This window comes from Bos indicus x Bos taurus, chromosome 21, assembly GCF_003369695.1.
Source record: "Bos indicus x Bos taurus breed Angus x Brahman F1 hybrid chromosome 21, Bos_hybrid_MaternalHap_v2.0, whole genome shotgun sequence".
In the NCBI taxonomy this organism is placed as follows: domain Eukaryota; kingdom Metazoa; phylum Chordata; class Mammalia; order Artiodactyla; family Bovidae; genus Bos; species Bos indicus x Bos taurus.
The window spans coordinates 57530169-57548726 of record NC_040096.1 but is presented as its reverse complement, the minus strand read 5'-3'; the positions used below and the strand labels follow the sequence as shown (position 1 = coordinate 57548726).

The window sequence follows — 18558 nt, the reverse complement described above, 5'->3', positions numbered from 1 at the left end:
TGACGATGCAGGATTTCCAAATCCCCCACAGCAGGAGTGGATGGATGCCCAGGTGTTCTGCTCGAAGCCCATCCCACTCACTCTGGCTTGAGACTCTTCCTGGGGAGGCCTCGTGCCACCGGGCTGGGATGGCCCTTGGTGGTGATGCTCTGGACGGTGATAAGGCCGAGGAGGCGGTAGACTCTGACCAAGCCCTTGGCCCCCTGTCTCCCCAGATGGCCATCGTGTTCAACCAGGAGGGCCTGAGCGCCATCCAGCCGCCCTGCGTGGTCCAGAATTTCATCAACCACAATGCTGTCCTGTACAAGGTGTTTGTGGTTGGCGAGTCCTACACCGTGGTCCAGCGGCCCTCGCTGAAGAACTTCTCCGCGGGCACGTCAGGTAAGCGGGCCTCACACTGTCCGGGATCCCTGCGCTCAGGAGCGCGGCTGGGACACGGCACCAGCCGCCTGTCCTTTGGCACTGACCCTGGTTGCCCCGGGTTATTTCTGGAGGGAGGAGAAGTGATCTGAAGGTTGGCAGAGTTGTGTCCAGTAGGTGAAGAGGTCTTGGAGCATGAGTGGGAAACCCCTGTCCCAGCCAGGTCCGTCGAAGGGGCTCCATGCGCCTCAGCTACCTTAAGCTCGGGGAAGAACTTGAAAGCTTTCTGCACCCAGGCCGCTTCCCGGGGCCCCTCGTGATAAGGAGGCTCACCAAGAACACGCTGGACTGGGCTCTTCAGGGCAGCCAGGAAGGGAGGGGCCCCTGGTGTTTTGAGGGCCAGAGCACTGGCTGCTTTACCGTGTCTCCTTTCTCCAACTGGGAAACACTGAGTCACCTGCTGCCTCTGCAGCCCCTGAGGTGGGCGCGAGCTCTGTTAAGAGTTATGCTGGGGGCACAGGACTTGCCAGCTGTGGGGCCCCGGGCGGGTCAGGAGTGGACACAGGGGTGAGGACCATATTGGTGAGCATATTGGGGACCAGTGAATGATGGCCCCAAGTGTCCCTGAGCTGTCACACAGTGGTGGCCTTTGCGGGGAGCTGCCCCATCTGAGGGTGTCCTCTCAGGAGGCCGAGGGGCTCCAGGCCCTCAGCTTTTCTTCAGCTGCTCACCAGCTCCAGGTGACCCTGGGCTATCACAAAAACTGACACTTAAGGATTTGGTGGTATTGTGGCCGCTCAAGAGACTGCTCCAGTGGTTCTGGAGGCTTCCTCGAGGCCAGTTCTAGGAACCTTTGGAACAGGGGCAGCATCTCTGGAGTAAGCATGGTGATCCCCTGGACGGAGGACGTGGGTCACCCTGGCCTGATTTGCTCTCACTTGCTGTGTGCTTCTCTCTGCGCGGGAAACCCGCCGTCAGCAGGCGCAGTGCCGGGCTGCTGAGCAGACAGATGTGTCCGTCTAAAATCCCTCTGCCCGGGACTGCCTCTCACCGTCCGCTCCTCGTGGCTGCAAGCCACTCCTCTTGGACCAAGTCCAGCTGTTCCCGTCCTCTCTCAGCCATTCTTCCCGTTAACACAACCCAGAGAGCAGACACTTTGGAAGCGTGTGTCTCTCTCCCCTGACCTTCTGAGTGCAGGCGGCTCTCCCTGCCAGGCGGGGCTTTTAGGGCCTCCACATACCAGTCCCTACTTCCACCCACTGGGGTGATGGAATGACTGGGGGTGGGGGACCAATGTCGGGAAGGGTCTTTCTATATGTGACTGTATATTAACAAGAAACATTCTTAGCAGTTGTGGGCAGGATAAGGCCAATATTTTTTAATCCTCTTTATATTGTTTCCTGGTTTTTAAGAATGTGTTTAAATCTACAGCAAATATATTAAGGGAAGAATAAGTTTACCTTATGCAATTGTTTTCCTTTCTTCTTATTTTACCCTAAATCACTCCATCTCTTAAAGAAACATACCACCTGGTTTCCTTCCTTTCCACACAATAATTGTCCCCCTCTTTCCCCTGGTTGCTAAGGGCTGGCTAGTTTCTGTCTGAGAACCGCCAGTAGCAGGGTGTGGATTCTGAGTCCTGTCTCAGGATGAGGGCTCCACATCTGTGTCTTCTTGTGGCCATTCTGGGTTGCCAGTTTACCGTAATATGCAGGCTGCGTGCTCAGTCGCATGCAACTCTTTGCAACCCTATGGACTGTAGCCAGGCTTCTCCATCCATGGGATTTCCCAGGCAAGAATACTGTAGTGGGTTGCCATTTCCCTCTCCAGGGAATCTTCCCGACCCAGGGATCGAACCTGTGTCTCCTGTGACTTCTGCATTGCAGGCTGGTTCTTTACTGCTGAGCCCCCGGGAAAGCCCAAATGTGTTGACCGGGACCAGATCAGTGGAGAAACACAGGGCTAATGGAGGAGTGTTTATTATGCTCAGGGAAGCTGAGTGACTTTCTGTGTATCTATCCCTCCATCCCCAAAGCTGATTCTGTGGCCACCGTCTTCAGGGCATCAGGCCATCCAGCTGGCCTGGGGTTTGTCCTTTGCACACGTGTGCTCTTAACAGATGAAAATCACAGAGTGAGAGTGGCCCTTTAAGCTGGACCAGTTGAGCAGGGGGCTTTGAGCCTCTGGCTGTTTCCAGCCCCCTCCCATCTCTCTGGTCCCTGCTGTCCTGCATGGCAGGCCCTCCAGGCTCCCCGTCCACGCAGGGAGGTTGGGGCTCCTTGAGTGGGATTCTTTTGACCTGCGGTGATTATGAGGACACCACCTCTCCCTCCACAGCTGCTGTGTTCTTTCGGTTTTCAGGTGGCCTTTTGGTTCGCATCTGTCAGCACCTCTGAAGTCAGGTGTGTCTTAACAGCCAGAGTCTTGCAGCTGCCTTGGCTGGAACCGATGTCACGTTTTTATGGAGAGGGTTGAAGCTGGCCTGTGCCAACCCCTGGCCGTGTTTCTCTGTGACGCCTCCCCCTGCCTCTGTCCCCGCCCCCCAGCACAGTGGGAGAAACTTTTCCTTTTCTTTCCCCTGTTGTCTCTGCATCCTGGGCCTTTTTTCCCGTAGGGGTTTGTACATAAAGGAATGATACCAATGACCACGTAGGGCAGGGGTCAGCAGGCTTTTGTGCTGGAAAAGTCCAGAAGAAGTATTTCTAGCTCTGTCATCACTAATGTTGCAGAGTCCCTGTAGACAACTTGTAAGTGAATGGGCGGGGCTGCGTTCCAATAAACCTCTATTTATAGTCGCAGCTGGTGGGGCCAGATCTGGTGATCTCACCATCAAGAGCCCTGCAGGTGTAACAGAGGCTGTATCTCCTTGAACCTTCCACGTGCCCAGCCCTGTGCCGGAGCTAGGATCCAGCAGGGGACTGGATAGTCAGCCAGGTGTCCTGCCCAGATTCTAGTGGGAGAAACTCCACGGGGAAGAAGTCGTGAAAGGATGAACTGTGCACAGATGAGGGGCCCCAGAGGAAGCGGGGGGTCCTGGGACACCGCTGGATGAGGGGGCCACTCAAGCAGGGCAGCCAGGGCCAGAGGTCTGGGAGGAGACGTGGACCACTGTCTGTAGCCCCGTGACATGCTGCCCGCCCCTGCCCCAAGGAGACATGTGAAGATGAAGCAGATGAAGCTAAGAAGCTGTGGCCGCAGCTCACAGCTGCACCACGGAGTCGCAGGGATATTTGGGGGCTAAACGTGTGCCCTACTCTTCCTCTTTTGAACCTGTTTTCCTCATCTGTAAATTGGGCACAAAAACCCATATTCCTCTTATTGTCTCCCTTCTCCTGTGGGCATTCATGGTGGTTCTTCACTGGGCTCCATGTGTCGCAGGACTAGCCCGGGAACAGAGAAGGGACGAGCTCCCCCCGTCCAGGGTGCTCTTGTGATCAAGGTGCAAGGGCCCGGCCAGGTTTATCAGCAGGGGATCTTGAAGCTGCCCAAGAAGCTGGTGCCAGGGGATGCTGCAATCCTGCCTGACCTATCTCGGCTTCCACAATCTTCCTGGATCACCAAATGGCTAGAAGCTGCTCCCTCTCCACCTGGGCCTGCTCAAGCTGCATGTGGGGAGGGTTCTGAGCCAAGGGCAGCTCCCATCGCCCTGCTGAACAGTCCTCTGGCTGGAGCCCCCAGGTCAGAGTTAGCCAGGAGGAGAAACAAGTCCCCTTTGAAATGGTCCACGCTTTGGATCTTGCCCCAAGAAGCTGCCGGGTGACGTGGTCTGTCCAGTTCAGTGGGCGCTGGGTACACCCCTCTGAGCACCCAGTTCTTTCCCTTCCTTGCATAGCCAAGCATCCACGTTGTTCTCTGTGGCTTCCAAGCCTCCCTGAACTGGCTGTGTCCACTTGTTCTGGGGGGCCTTTCTCTCCCCAGGCCTACTCTGCTACTCTGGCCATTGCCCTTGGGTCCCACTGGGTGGGTGGGAGGTGCCCTGAGCTCAGCGGGGCTAGGCTGGGCTACAGGCTGAGAAGGTGGGCAGTACCTGCAGAGTCTGGAAGGCCCACCCCAACTGCTCAAGCCCTGCTCTGACCTCTGGCCCATGGGGCTTGCTACCCCCAAAGTATCAGTCTTCTTGCTTGTCGGCGCTCAAGAGTAGAGGTCAGTGGGCTGCTTGGCGCAAGTCCTGCAGGGTGTTTATTTTCCCCAGGCTCCTCCCCAGGACCGTCTCTCGTGCCCCCCGTCTGGACTGGCTCTGGTCGGAGCGGTAGGAGGACTGTCGGGCACACCGGGGCGGCAAGGGGCCTGCGTGCCCCGCTAGCGGGAAAGATGCCAGGTACATCTCAGCGCCTGCCTGCTTGGCCTCCGCCCGAATCACTTCCTCATGCATGATTGTTGCGGCGCTGTAACCCTGGAGCTGGCGGGGGGGCGTTGGCAGCCAGAGCAGGTGCCCCCGCAGTTCAGCCCCCCGGCACACAGCGGCGCCCAGTGGAGCCGTTCCTGTCCTGGGTCTCAGGGCTGAGCAATGTGTCCTGGGGGAACGGGACCCACAACACCTCACCCAGAAGGACCAAAGCAGAGGCTGCCGGGGCCACGTGGGGACTTGTGGCCTGTGTCCTTCTCGGGGTGAGGTGGGGTGGGGTCCTAGTGTGATGATGGTCTTCACCAGAGCTCTCAACCCTGAGGCTCCTGGTTTTGTGATCCGTGCATTTGCACACTTCCAAGTGCTGGAGAGCATGTTTCTGACCAACTGACGTGCCTTTACTCTGCAGGGCATGAATGAACAAACCTACTGCTCATCACTCTAATAATCTTGGGATTGAGATTATTAATCTGCCTCTCCATGGGACTGAGGGGGCTCCAGGGGCAGTGGGAGCTGGGAGAGATGGTGCAGGAACATGTGGAGGGTACTTCAGGAGGCTGTGCCCATTTCCAAAGCCAGGCAGAAATTATTCTCTATGCTTTCTTGGATGGATCCTACAAAAGCCCAAGTTCTGATTTCCTATTTTTTCCCCTAAATAACTGGGAAACAGCAGAAGCTTTTGTGTTTTAAACATTCATGTGCCCTGTGGCAGCCTAAATGTGCCTGAAAAGGCATTCCATGGGCAGAACCAGGAGGGGTTGGGGATGCTGGATTAAGTGGCATCAGTCGACCTCTTTACTCTGGGCCTTTGATGTTCCCATATGCAGCATTTCCCCTTTCTCACTCAGCCCCCCTTTCTGGCGCCATGTCCGTAAGATACGCTGGACACACTCTGGGGAGGGGGCCTAGGTATCAGGGAAAACCAGGTATGGTACTGTAAGATGAGAGTGGAGGGGAGGTGGGCTCATCAAGCCATTCATTTTTATATGGGAAGAAAAGTGGAAACAGGAGCCCTGACTCGGCGTGTGTCGCTCCGTGGTGTCCTGTCTCTTCGGGGTGGGAGGGGGCCCGGGTGGCTGCTGCTGGACCCTGAGCCCTAAGGCATCACGGCCTGTGGCCGGGGTGGTGCTGCCCCCTGGTGTCAGGTGGTGGAGTCGCTGTCTGCCTCGAGCTTCTAACTCTGGCTCCTTCCCGTCTTTGCTTTTCAGACCGCGAGTCCATCTTCTTCAACAGCCACAACGTGTCGAAGCCAGAGTCCTCGTCGGTCCTGACCGCGGTATGTCCTTCCCGCCGAGCCTGGGGGTGGGGTGACGTTGGCTCTCCAGCGGGGCAGGGTGGCAGGACCTTCCCCGCCAGGCCGGGGACCCCGGGGGGTTCCAGAGACGCCCCTCTTCCTTGCTTGCTTTGCGCCTCCGTGACAACAGCCATCACAGCCATGCCCGCTCGCCACTCAGTCACTCAGGTGGAAGTTGTCTAACTTCTCCCACGTGAGGAAATCCCCCAATTGTGAGGAATTTGAAGACCTGCTTTCTAAGCTGCCTTTTCCTGATAAAAAGAAAAGAGGCAAGAGACAGCAGCACCTCAGTTTTCCTTTGTTCTTTCCTTGTCCGTATGAGTCCAGTAAGTGCTTGTTGAGCTCCTGCTGTGTACTTCTGCAGCTGCCAGGGTGGCTCACGGTGGGGAGTGGGCTCGGGGCTGCTGTTCAGTCAATGGCGCTGGGCATCAGGCTCCATCCTCTGGCCCAAAACAGCCTTGGAGGGGTGGACAGACGTCCCTGCTTTCTCGAGGGGAGAGCTACGCTCAACCAGGTTAAATAACTTGTCTAAACCCATAGGGCTCCTCATTCAGGGACAGAGATGAGAGCTGACCCCAGATTAGTCTGATTTCAAAGCTGGGTCTTGCAGGAATTCAGGGTTTCTTACCTCCCTGGCACTTGTCGAGCCGTTAGAAATCAACACTGCGCCATGCCCTGCTGTTCCTCCGTGTCCCCAGAGCCGGTGGCCTCTGCCGCCACTGCCTCTGAACCGAGCCCTCTGCCTGGTCTCTAGCTCCCATACGCCACAGCCCTCCTGGCCGTTCTGGGAGGGTTTGCCCATGTTCCCTCCACAGCGGACCCCTGCCTCTGGGCCTCATTCCCCTCCGTTCCAGGCTAGGGCCTGTGCTGCCCACGACCCACTGTCCCTGACCCAGGCCGCCGGTCCCATTTCTCATTTGTTCCTGGTTCCTTTGAGGAGCCGGCTGTGTGCCGAGGGTTCACCGGAGCACAGGCACAGCAGGGACCTGGAGTGAGCACCAGCCTCCCTCGGGATGTTGATAGATATAACCCGGGAACAAGTTCTGTGCTCAGGGACGCTTGGAGAACAACCAGATTCTAAAGAGAACCCCTCGGCGCCTGGTGTGCACATTGTAAGATTGAGATAGGTGTTCTGTGCGAGAGAATGTTCTGGTCTCATGAAAGCTCAGAAACCTCAGGGCGTCCTCCCTGCGAGGCTCCCAGACCTTGTTCGGCCAGTGACTCTCAGAGGGGGTCAGCATTCCACAGCCTTATGGAGAAGCTGTCCCTGCTGCCCCCCCGGCACAGTGCGGCCCTCGTCACCACTGGGCTGTTAACAGAGGCCAGAGGGTCACCATGAGGGCTGGAAGCAAAGTCGCCTTCCGAGGTTATCACCCACCTGTGACTCAGCCCGTGTCTCCATCTGCAACGTGGGAAAGGTCGGCCTGGAGACATCGCAAGGCCTTCTCTCCACCTCCCAGGCCTGCTGTCATCTCTCCCTTCCCCTCAGCTCGTGACTGCTGTGCAGGGGTCCTCCAGGGCTGGTAACACATAAACGAGGAAAGGGAAATGCAGTCGGCTGTCTCTTTTCCATTCGGGATGGCGGGCCCTCCTGCCCAGACACGTGCATCCCCAGGTATGGGTGTCCAGACGAGCCTTTAGCATCCTCCCGCCCGCTGGGGTCCCTCCAGCCCCCTTCGTGGCCTCGTGCAGGTGCAGGGAGCCCTGCCTCCCTCCCTGGCCGGACGCCCCTGAGGGTGGCCCCCACACCAGTACCAGGCACCAGTTGAGTGTGACACTGAATGAAACGGCGTGGAGTCAGAAGCTCCACAGCCTTCCAGCTGTGTGGAGAGTCGAGTCGTCTCTCTGAGCCTCAGTTTCCCCACCCTGCCCCTAGAATGTTCCTGGGACTCAGGGAGTCCCTGGATGAAAGCGCCCCACACCATGTCAGGCTCAGTCAGTGTGGGTGACGGGGGCCCAGGGGTTCACCTCAGCACCTCCGTCGCCTCCTCGTTGCAGACAGGCAGAGGGCTGCAGAAGGATGTCTGAGGTCCCTTCGCTGAGCTGAGAACGGCTTTTATAAACAGCGGGTCACGAGGCTTTTGTGATGGAGCGGCAGCCATGGGTCTCCTAGCCGCCGGGCCTGCGCCGCGGGCCTGACTTGGGAGCTTTGTGGATCCTCACCACAGTCCCTCGGCGGCAGTGTTTTTAGTATTGCATTTACCGAGGCGAGAAAGCAGGACCCGGCAGGGCCCAAGAGGGCCCATTACAGCTCAGGGCACGTGGCTGAGACTGGGCAGTGCTGGGCATCCCCAGGACCAGTGGCCGAGCTGCTGAGCCCACACTGCTGAGCGTGAGCGGGAGGCAGGCATGGGGTGGGCTCAGCAGGTGCCAAGCGGGCAAGTGTCCATCACAGCCAGGCTGATGCTGCCGCCTTGAACGTGGCTCCCCAGGGTGGGACACCAAGGCACCGGGGCCATGGGCAGGGGGGCCCTGCCTGCAGAGCTGGAGCAGACCTCTCTCATGGTAGAGCATCACAGTGCCCAGAGGTGGGCTCCCTGCCCTGCGCATGTCTGGAAGCTCCCCATCAGCCACTCGGCTTCCTGGGCCAGGGGTGAGGGCCACGTGTCCCGTGGGTGCTGCCCAGGCTCTGTCCCTGCCTGGCTGACCCAGCCTCACTTCTTTTTTTTTAAATCCAGGTGAAAGTCATATAACATACAATTGTTTGTGGGTTTTTTTAATATTTATTTACTTGGCCGCATCAGATCTTCATTGCAGCATGTGGGATCTAGTTCCCTGACAAGGGATCAAACCTGGGCCCCCTGAAATTGGGAGCATGGAGTCTTAACCACTGGACCGCCAGGAAAGTTCTCTCTGATTCGTTATTTTAGCATGGACAATTCAGCGGTATTAAGTACATTCACAGTGTTGTGCAACCACCACCTCTGCCTAGTTCCAGAGACCATTTTCATTTCAGGCATTTTCATCACCCGAAAGAGAACCCCGTACCCACTGAGCATCCCTCCTCATCCCCGCCTCCTCCTGGCCCCTGACAACCACTAATCTGCTTTTCGTCTCCATGGATTTACCTCTTCTGGACTTTTCATTTTAAGGGGATCATACAGTAGGTGACCTATTGCATCTGGCTTTTTTCACCTGGCCTAATATTTTCAAGGTTCCTCCACATTGTAGCAAAGGGTGGCAGAACAGTCTGAGTAACCCATTCTGTTTATCCAGTCATCTGTTGATGGACATTCGGGTTGTTTCTGCCTTTTGCCTGTTGTGAATAATGTAGCTGTGAATATTGGCATACAAATTACACATCTGGGGTGGAACTGCTGGGCCACGTGATAATTCTCCATTTAACTTTTTGACCCAGCTTCTTTTTTTTATTTCTGGTGGATCAGCTCCTGTGCTTCCCATCTGACCCCATCCCAGCAGCCTTAGGACTCTGGTATCTACTGAGTACCATGTATGAGCCCTATTCTGGCTGACTTAGGGGTGACATGCTGCCATCTGTGGCTTAAATGCAGGTGAGGCAGCTCCTGCAGCCAGACCTGTGCTGTCCCCACTGCTTAAACGACCTTGTGACTCCTCCCAGCTGTCTGGGGTGGAGGCCTCGATGGCCCTGATTGGCAGATGAGCAGACTGAGGTGCAGAGAGGCCAAGTACTTCTCTCTAAGACCACAGAGCTAGGAAGTCACAGTCCGGATTCAAATCCAGAGCCATCTGCCTCAGTCCTTCCCAGGGTGATGTGCTGCTCCCTTCCAGGGGCCAAGCTTGAGCCCATGAAGACTTGCCTGTCCCAGGCCAGCTGTGATTAGAGCAGAATGTGAGCGGTGTCACGGTAGGGTCCTGGAGCCAGCCCCCCAGCCCTGTGTCGCCAAAAGCTGAGCTCAGACCCAGGAGCTGGGCAGGAGTGGCCGAGTAGACTCTGGGGAAGCTTGCTGAGCATGGGGAGTTAGAGTGGAAACACCAAGGTTAGCAACTTGTCTGGAAGGGGAGAATGACGAGTCCCACCCAGGAGCCCTGTGTCCAAACCTCCCCCCATCCAGTACCAGCCAGTAAATGAAGGCTGGTCCGTGGAACCCACCGCCTCACAGCCTTGAGGCTCTGCCAATGATGGGCCAGTGCTCTGATGCTAACAAAAACTTCCCCCACTGCCCATGTCCTCCCCGACTTCTCCAGCCGTTCCCAGCAATCTTCCGTGGATGGTTGCCTCGCACCTCTGCTTCCACTGTGCTCTCGTCTGGGTCCCTTGGCCCAGCCACTGCAGTGTTCCCCTCTTCAAGGTGCAGCTCTTAGGTGTCCTGAACCACAGAGTCTTCCTGGGGTCACAGCAGACTCTCCGTCTCCTTCCTTCCTGCTAAGAACCTTGTCTTTTACAGGCTCAATGAGTGTGTGCCAAGTCACTTCAGCTGTGTCTGACTCTTTGCAACCCCATGAACCATAGCCTGCCAGGCTCCTCTGTCCATGGGGATTTTTTAGGCAAGAATACTGGAGTTGGTTACCATGCCCTCTTCCAGGGGATCTTCCCGACCCAGGGATCGAACACGTGTCTCTCCTGTCTCCTACACTGGCAGGCAGGTTCTTTACCACTAGTGTCACCTGGGAAGCCCACGGCTTTTACAGGCTAAATACCTGGGTCCAAATGCAACCCTAAGCTGTGTGGCCGTGAATCAGCCCTGACCCTGAGCGTCAGCTCCTCTCTGTGTAAAATGCTGGTAATGATGCTCGCCTACCCGGTGGGCATGAGGACTAGGGGTCACAGATGCCATACCCGCCCCAGTGCCTGCCCAGCCCATGGCAGGACTTGGAAATGGCCATCCTTAGGCTGATTCTAGTGGGTCTGTCCTGCCTCTTGCCTGGAAATAAGACTCAACCTCGAGGCACCGCAGTGGGGGTCTCTATGGGGTAGTGTCGCGTCTCCCTGCCCGAGGTCTGACTCCCGTGTGTGTGTGTGGTGTATGTGTGTTGGCAGCTGGACAAGATCGAGGGTGTGTTCGAGCGGCCAAGCGACGAGGTCATCCGGGAGCTGTCGCGGGCCCTGCGGCAGGCGCTGGGCGTGTCTCTCTTTGGGATCGACATCATCATCAACAACCAGACGGGGCAGCATGCCGTCATCGACATCAACGCCTTCCCCGGTGAGCGGCGGGGCGGGGGCTGCCTTCACTCGCCTGGAGACTGGTGGCCGTGGGTGGGTGGTGGGGCAGGAGAGCCGGCCTGACCGACCCCATCCCTCACTGTCTGGTGCCTGGGGTCAGAGCAGTGCCCGCTAAGCCTTCGCCCACCTGCCAGTGGGTTTACAGCGCTCACAGTGGGCCCGCTCCTCAACCCGTGCCCTTTACCTCGCTTCTCCCGACCCAAAGTGTCGGACACGACTGAGCGACTACACTCTCCTGACACTGTGCCATCAGCAGTAGCCTTTCTTGGCCAAATCTCAGCTGACCTCTTGGGCCCTTGTAGATTTCCTTAAAGAGCTGAGAGGATTCTGGAGGGAATACAAAGCCCAGTTTCCACGAAGGGAGGGAGGGAGAAATTGTCCCAGGTCACACTGCAGGGTGGTGGCAAGGCCTTGCTCCTTCCCCACCCTGAGCCACCGTGTAGGGGACACGCTCAGATCCCGCCGGCTGGGGGGCCTGCTCCACGCTGTCTGCTGCAGCCCTGAGGCGGGAAGCACATGCCAGGCCCTCTGGGCCTGCTGGCATGACTAGGCTCTGCCCAGCACCCCTCAGATCCCCACTCAGCGATGGCTCCATAGGAGTCATCACAGAGACCCCTCAGTGGGACCGTTAGCCTCAGTGATGACTGTGGGGCAAGGGATGGTCCTGGGCTGGTCTCCTTCACAGAGATGTGTGCTGAGGCTGGGCGACTCCCTGTCCTCACAGCAGGTCAGGGACAGAGTGACATTTGGCACCCCCCAGCCTGGAGCAGCCCGGGCAGTTACTTCTCAGCGGTCGTCCCCGTCTCGAGGCCTCGGCTCTCACCTCTGTCAAGCACCCGCCCTGGAGGTAGAGCAGCAGCCCTGCTCAGTGGACTCTTAAGAAGGCAGGAAGCCATTCCTGAGTGTGAGAATCTGGCTTGCTGGAGGGGACTGCTCCCCTGGGGTTTGCAGGGGCTGGGAGCCCCCGTGCGTGGGGAGCACTCACGGGCCACCAGACTGGGTGCTTGACGTGTGTCCCCTGCATGGAGGGCACGCAGGCCGGGCCCAGCCAGCAACGCAGTTCACAGCCAGGGAAGCCCGGGCTCGGAGGAGGCCCCTGGCTCCCCACGCGGTTTATCCGAAGCCCGCTGCATGTCCCAGCTGCTGCAGACACTGGGGCGGCGTGCGCACGGCAGCTGGGGTCCTGCCCTCGGAGGACAGGGGCTCCTCTGGGAAGCAGGCGTGGGGGCAGGGCTGGCAGGGAGCCATGCAAGGGCCTTGGAGGGGTCCTGTGGCCCGAGGCTTCCTGTGCAGCAGAGAGGTCAGAGGGGAGCCCAGCACATGGCCATTCACTCCGAGCAAGATGGGGCGGCCATCTGAGGGCTGTGTTTGTGAATAGAAGTTGAGATCCTGTGGGACAGTGGCCTGTTTTTCTGTAGTCACCCTGGGGGCAGCCTGGATGGAGAGGTAGGTTTTTGATGAATGCGGGTGCTGGAATGAGAGAGCACAAGGGAACTGCGGCTGCGTCGGGGGAACAATTATAACAAATCAGAGGATCTAAACAGGGAGGAGATGGAGGGGATGAAGGCAAAAAGGTCGCCGGGTTAACGGACTCGGGGGGCAAGGCGGGGCAGCACCGGGCTGTTGGGATGGAGGTTCTAGAAGGAGGGACAGAGAAGAACTCACAAACCACTGAGCTGTGGGTCTGTGCCAAGTGCTGAGTCTGCCCACCCCGCCAGGACCTGTGCGAGTCAGAGGGACAGTGACAGTGAACCGGCATGGACAAGAAGCCATGAGCAAGCCCCGCCGCCAGCAGGCCAGGCCTGAGTGACATGGCTGAGCCCCCAGAGACTATGGAAGGGCGCCTGGCCCACATGGAGGAAGGCTCCGGGGAGGGCGTGCAGCCCAGGGCCCCAGGGGAGGCGGTGTCCAGGAGACGGCTGCCTGGGGCCTGGCTCTCTCCCTGCTCCATTTGTGAGCCTGGATCTGGGGTGCCCGTTGGTCCTGGTTGGTTCACCCTGTGCCTCAGACCGTGGGTGTCCTGCAGCACCCCTGCCAGCCAGCCTGCAGGCTGGACAGTCGTGTCCACCTTTGGTGCCCAGCCTGCCTGGGGACCTTTGTCCCCAGCGCCTTATCTCATCCTCACAGCCACACAATGTGCAGAGGACTGTTGGGATCTCCATTTACTGACATGCATGGAGCCAGGGGGCTGGGCGACACGTCCAAGGTCACGTCCCAGTGGCGGGGCTGGGTCTGGGGGCCTGACCTGAGGCTTCGTGCTTCTCCACTTGAGTCGTGGTTTCAAATCCTGGCTCTGCTCCCTGACGAGATGAGCCTCCTGCCCGGGCAGCCTCAGTGTTCGCTCGTGTGCAGTGGGAAGAACACTCCCGTCCTTGCAGGGGAGATGATGTGTGCACAGCACTCAGCCCCACAGAGCTCTTCACGCCTCAGCCCACCCTCCCCAGGCTGCATGGGGCCGTGGGCCAGGCCTCGTCTGGGGACGGCCGAGCTGTTGCTGAGGGAACAGCTGATGTTCCCTAGCGGGTCTCAGCTCTCCTCCCTGCTTGCATCCCAACCCTGGAAACCCAGCAGCACATCTGCTGACGGCCCCTGAGGGGCTACGGGCTGCCCTGCTGTTTACCCCCACCCCAGGGCCAAGGACGCCCCCAGTGCTAGGGTGGGGCACCCAGCACCATGCGTGTTCAAGGCACAGATGGCACCAAAGGGCCTGCAGATCTCAGTGCCACGTGTCGTCTAATGTTCTTGTTCAGTCCTCAGTCGTGTCCAACTCTTTGCGACCCCACGGGTTGTAGCACACCAGGCTTCCCTGTCCATCACTAACTCCCGGAGCTTGCTCAAAGTCACATCCATCAGGTCGCTGATGCCATCCAACCACCTCATCCTCTGTCGTGCCCTTCTCCTCCTGCCTTCAATCTTTCCCAGCATCAGGGTCTTTTCTAGTGAGTTGGCTCTTCGCATCAGGTGGCAAAGTACTGGAGCTTCAGCTTCAGCATCAGTCCCTCCAGTGAATATCCCCATCTGTAGAATGGGGCCAACCCTCGGGCCCCGCTCCCCGGGATGCACCCCTCCCAGGATGCCACAAGGAAGGATTGCGAAGCACGTAGCCAGGAGCAGCACTTAGCCTGGATGGACCCCAGCCGTGGACAGTCACCCCACTCGCCCTCCAGTGGACACGTATCCACCTGCTGATGGCTCTTGGGTGTTTGGGGCTGGTCACTTAACTCTGTGCCTCCACTTACTCATCTGTAAAATGGGGACAGAGGGTTGTGATGATTAAGTGAGAACATGTCGAGCAGGGCAAGTATGGTGCATGCCAGCTATCTTGCCCACTCTTGTTTTTACTCTGGGCACCTCCGCTTGTCCCTCTCAGCCTCGGGTTCCCTCAAAACCACAGCACTGTTTGCTGAACACATAAGAGCATGGACAATGAGGCAGCCCCATCCGACCGGCCCCTGGGCAGCCTTTTCTGTACGCGATAGTGCACCTGCCCATGTCTGAACCTTCATTCCCCCCGCTGCTTGTACCGATGGCCGTGAAGACCATCCCAGAGGCAATGTGAGGGAGGGGTCAGTGCCTCTCAGCACCGGGCCTTCTGTGAGCAACGGGGTCACATCCAGGGGGTGGTCCCTGCGGCCCCTCCCGATGCAGGCACACCGTGCCTTTTGGGGACGTACTTCCTGTCCCGATCATTGTTCTTGCAGCTGTGTGCCTGGTTCTCATCCCTGTGAATTGATTCGGGCAGGCGGGGGGTGGGGCACCCACCCCTTGTTGAATTTCTTTTGAAACCGTTTTCAAAAGTCAGCAAAATCCTCGCCCTAGATCTGAAACTTGCTTGGTGGGAGGCTCCGAGGACTGTTTGCTGACAATCACAGTCGAGTCTGGGATGGGAAATGCAGGCCCCTGGCAGTTTCTGTTCAGGAGACCCAGGCCCGCTTGTGAGGGAAGCGGCGTCCGTGCGATGACGTTGTCCGGGCTGCCCAGTCTCTGTCCCTCGGCTTTGTGGGTCAGGATGCAGCACTGGGGGCCTCCTTGCAGGTGCTTGGGGGAGGGGAGGTGGAACAGACTCAGTTCCAGGAGCAGCTGCTGTTGATCAGATCTCACTCATGTTCCAGCTCCTTCTGGCCCTGCCCACAGGAGCCCCCAAACTTGAATCCTCAGTTTACACACAAGGAAGCTGACGCCAGGTCACATGGACACAAGAGGTGTTTATGATTCAGACCTGGAGGAGTGGGCCTTCGGTCCTGCCCCCAGCCACGCCACATCCCCACATAAGGGCATCAGACCACATGTGCTCCGTCACTCAGTCGCGTCTGACTCTTTTGCGACCCTGTGGACTATAGCCCACCAGGCTCCTCTGTCCATGGGATTTCCCAGGCAACAATACCAGAATGGGTGGCCATTTCCTTCTCCAGGGGATCTTCCCAACCCAGGGGTCGAACTCACATGTCTTCTGTCTCCTGCTTTGGCACTTGGATTCTTGACCATGTGCATCGTCTGGGAAGCCCACCAAACCACGTGGGGAGGGTAATCAAATGAGACCCTGAAGCTGTGCCCTAGAGGGACAGGATGCAGGGCACTTTCTCATCAGCCTCCTCTCTATAGATGCTCAGACCCCACGGGTGCAGCCAGAATTCAAGGATTGGCCCTTGGGGCCACACACACTTGGGGTCTAGGCTGGTGTGCTCCACCAGCTCCCCTCAACCCCACCCCAGGTCCCAGGAGCCCCTGAGCGCACCTCCCACCCCCACCCACCTGGCTAAGCCTGCCGTCTGTCTCTCCCATCCGTAGGCTACGAGGGTGTAAGCGAGTTCTTCACCGACCTCCTGAACCACATCGCCAGCGTGCTGCAGGGCCAGAGCTCGGGCGTGGCGGGCGCTGGGGACGTGGCCCCACTGAAGCACAGCAGGCTCCTGGCGGAGCAGGCGGGCGGCCTGGCGGCCGAGCGGACGTGCAGCGCCAGCCCCGGCTGCTGCAGCAGCATGATGGGCCAGGAGCCGCCCTGGACGCCCGAGGCCGACATGGGCGGCGTGGGCGCTGGCAGCACTGCCAAGCTGCCGCACCAGAGACTCGGCTGTACCGCCGGCGTGTCACCCAGCTTCCAGCAGCACTGCGTGGCCTCGCTGGCCACTAAGGCCTCCTCCCAGTAGCCTCGGAGCCCGGGACCCAGAGAGACGGCGCGGGCCGCAGAGCGCGGCCGCTGGGCGAGCAGCTCCCGACGACGGTGACGCTACTACTAAGGATTCCCAACGATCTGATTCTTCTTCTTCTACTTCTTTTTTTCTTAATTTTTAACCTGATTTTCTGATGTCATGATCTAAATGAGGGGTGGGGGTGGGGATGGAAAGGAACCCCAAGTGGTCCAGCCTTGCGGCAAAGGGACGATCCCTCCTGGTTCCTGCTGTGCAGATGTCTTCACCGAGTTTACACATGCTGTGTTTTCAACACTAGGTCTGAATGTGAGGTGGGGCGTGCGTGTGTGTGGTTGTGTCTGTGTATGTGTGTGTGAGTGCCTGGGTACGCCCACGTCTGTCTTTCTCAATGGCTGCTGTGGGTCAGGCCTCGGGGACCTTGGAGCAGGCTGTCCCGGGTCAGGTTGTTGGTGGCTGAGCAGAGAGTAAACAGTTCCCAGTCTCTTCCCTCCTGGCCCCTGCACCCCGGCCCAGCCCGTTGCTCTTACTCATGGCCTCAAGCCCCACCAGGTGTGCAGCTGCCCCTCCCAAAAGCATGACCCCGAGGAAGCCAGAGGCCTCAGCTTCCCTTTCCTTGGGGAAGTCCATGCAGCGGGTCTGAGCTGGGATCCACCTGCTGCCGCTCATGAAAGGCAAGGAGGAGGACGCTTCTCCGGGAAGGCTGCAGCCCCGGGCTGGCTGCCTCTCTCCACGTCCCGCTCCCCGGAGTCCACTGGGCCTGTCAACACATGTCCTGTGCCGCCATGCAAAGGGTCCGCCCGTCCCTGACCAGGGCCGCCGCTCCCCGGACCTGGGAGAAGGCTGCCCAGCCGAGAGCCTCTGGGCTGATCCTGCCTATGCCAAGGATTTGTGCTGTGACTTTGGGCAAATCATTCCAAGAGTCGCTGGGCACTCACGACCAGAGAAGTCAAGGGCAGGCTCAACGCCCTACCCCTGTGATGCAGCCTGTCCCTCTGTGAAGCCCACCCAGATGAGCCTCCCCTTGGCATCCAGGCGATCGGTGGGGGCCCTCTTCCCAGGCTGGACGAGGCTGCGGCTGCTCCACGCCTGCCCAGAAGGCCTGATCCACACCCCTCCCGTGTTCACTGCCCACCCCAAGCACTGAGCCAGCCAGGTGTGAGCAGGCTGCAGCCCCAAAGGTGAGAAAACATTACCTGCTTTTCCCGTCCGAGCCCCCCCGCCCCTGAGGGCAGCAGACCAACCAACCACTGGCTAATAAGTCCAGTTCCACAGTCCAGGTGGGCAGGCGGCCCCAGGGGGCCAGTGAGGGGCTTGGTCAGCCCTCTGCCAGTGTGACCACCCGGCAGGAAACAGCAGACCCCCTGAAGCATGAGCACGTGTCTTCAGATATCAGGCACTCGGAGGGAGGGGAACAGGCCTCGGGGCCGTCCTGCGAGGTCCAGGGAGGGCGCCACAGAAGAAGCTGCTGCGCTGGGCATTCGGAGGCACCTTCAGGCCTGGCCAGCGGGGAGGTGGGGGTCGCCTGCCTCTGGGAGAGGAAGGGCTGGGGTGAGGGGCGCTGCCCTCAGAACTGGCCGGCTTGTCCTAGAAACCAAGGGCCCGCCGACATCCGTGTTTACACGACTTGAGTGTTGAACCCCAATTATAATGTCTGTACGTCGCCTTTCCTCGTCTGGCCCCCGAGCTCCGGGGGAAGCAGGAAGCGTGGCCGGCCTCTTGCACTGCTTTGTCTCCAAAATAAACTACTGAAATCAAACTGCATTTCACACGTGTTTACAAAACATTGCTGAACATTTCTGTCCTCCTGCCGTCTTTTAATAAAACAACTTTACCTTTTGGAATAAAATTCCAGTCCCGATCGCCTGAGGACAGGTCAGGAGTGCAGGGTGACCCCCCGTGCCTGGTGGGGCCCCTGGTCATGTCCTGTCCAGATTAAGTGATGCCTCCCCCGCAGCGTCTCACATGTTAGCATCCAGGGCCCAGGTATTGAGGAGCTTTTCCAGTGACGTGGCGCTTTTCACCAGCCTTGATGCGGGTGGCCAGCAAGGTGACTGCCTTTCCCAAGGGTGGAACCAAGGATGGGGATCGACTTCATAAAGGCCCAGGAGCCGCACAGCAGTGGGGAAGGGACCGGTCCACTCGAGAGCGTGTGCGGGCCTCTCCCCAGCTGGTGAACCCCGTCCAACAAAGAGTAGCTGACTCTGCAGGGGTGAAGGGAGCTGCGTCAGGGAGCATAGACTAGGAGAGGGGCCGTGGGCCGCAATGA

The 18558-nt window shown here is 58.7% G+C and overlaps 1 protein-coding gene across 2 annotated transcripts in view; it reads left to right on the top strand.

The window, feature by feature from the left end:
* Positions 1–18053, top strand: part of ITPK1 (inositol-tetrakisphosphate 1-kinase) — a 163558-nt gene extending 145505 nt beyond the window's left edge. For both annotated transcript variants that reach the window (XM_027520674.1, XM_027520675.1), the window contains 4 exons: positions 216–381; positions 5914–5981; positions 10960–11122; positions 15931–18053. In XM_027520674.1, coding sequence (XP_027376475.1) covers positions 216–381; positions 5914–5981; positions 10960–11122; positions 15931–16289 — 756 coding nt within the window. In that variant the 3' untranslated portion in view covers positions 16290–18053. The remainder of the gene's footprint in view (positions 1–215; positions 382–5913; positions 5982–10959; positions 11123–15930) is intronic.
* The last annotated feature ends 505 nt before the right edge of the window (positions 18054–18558 follow it).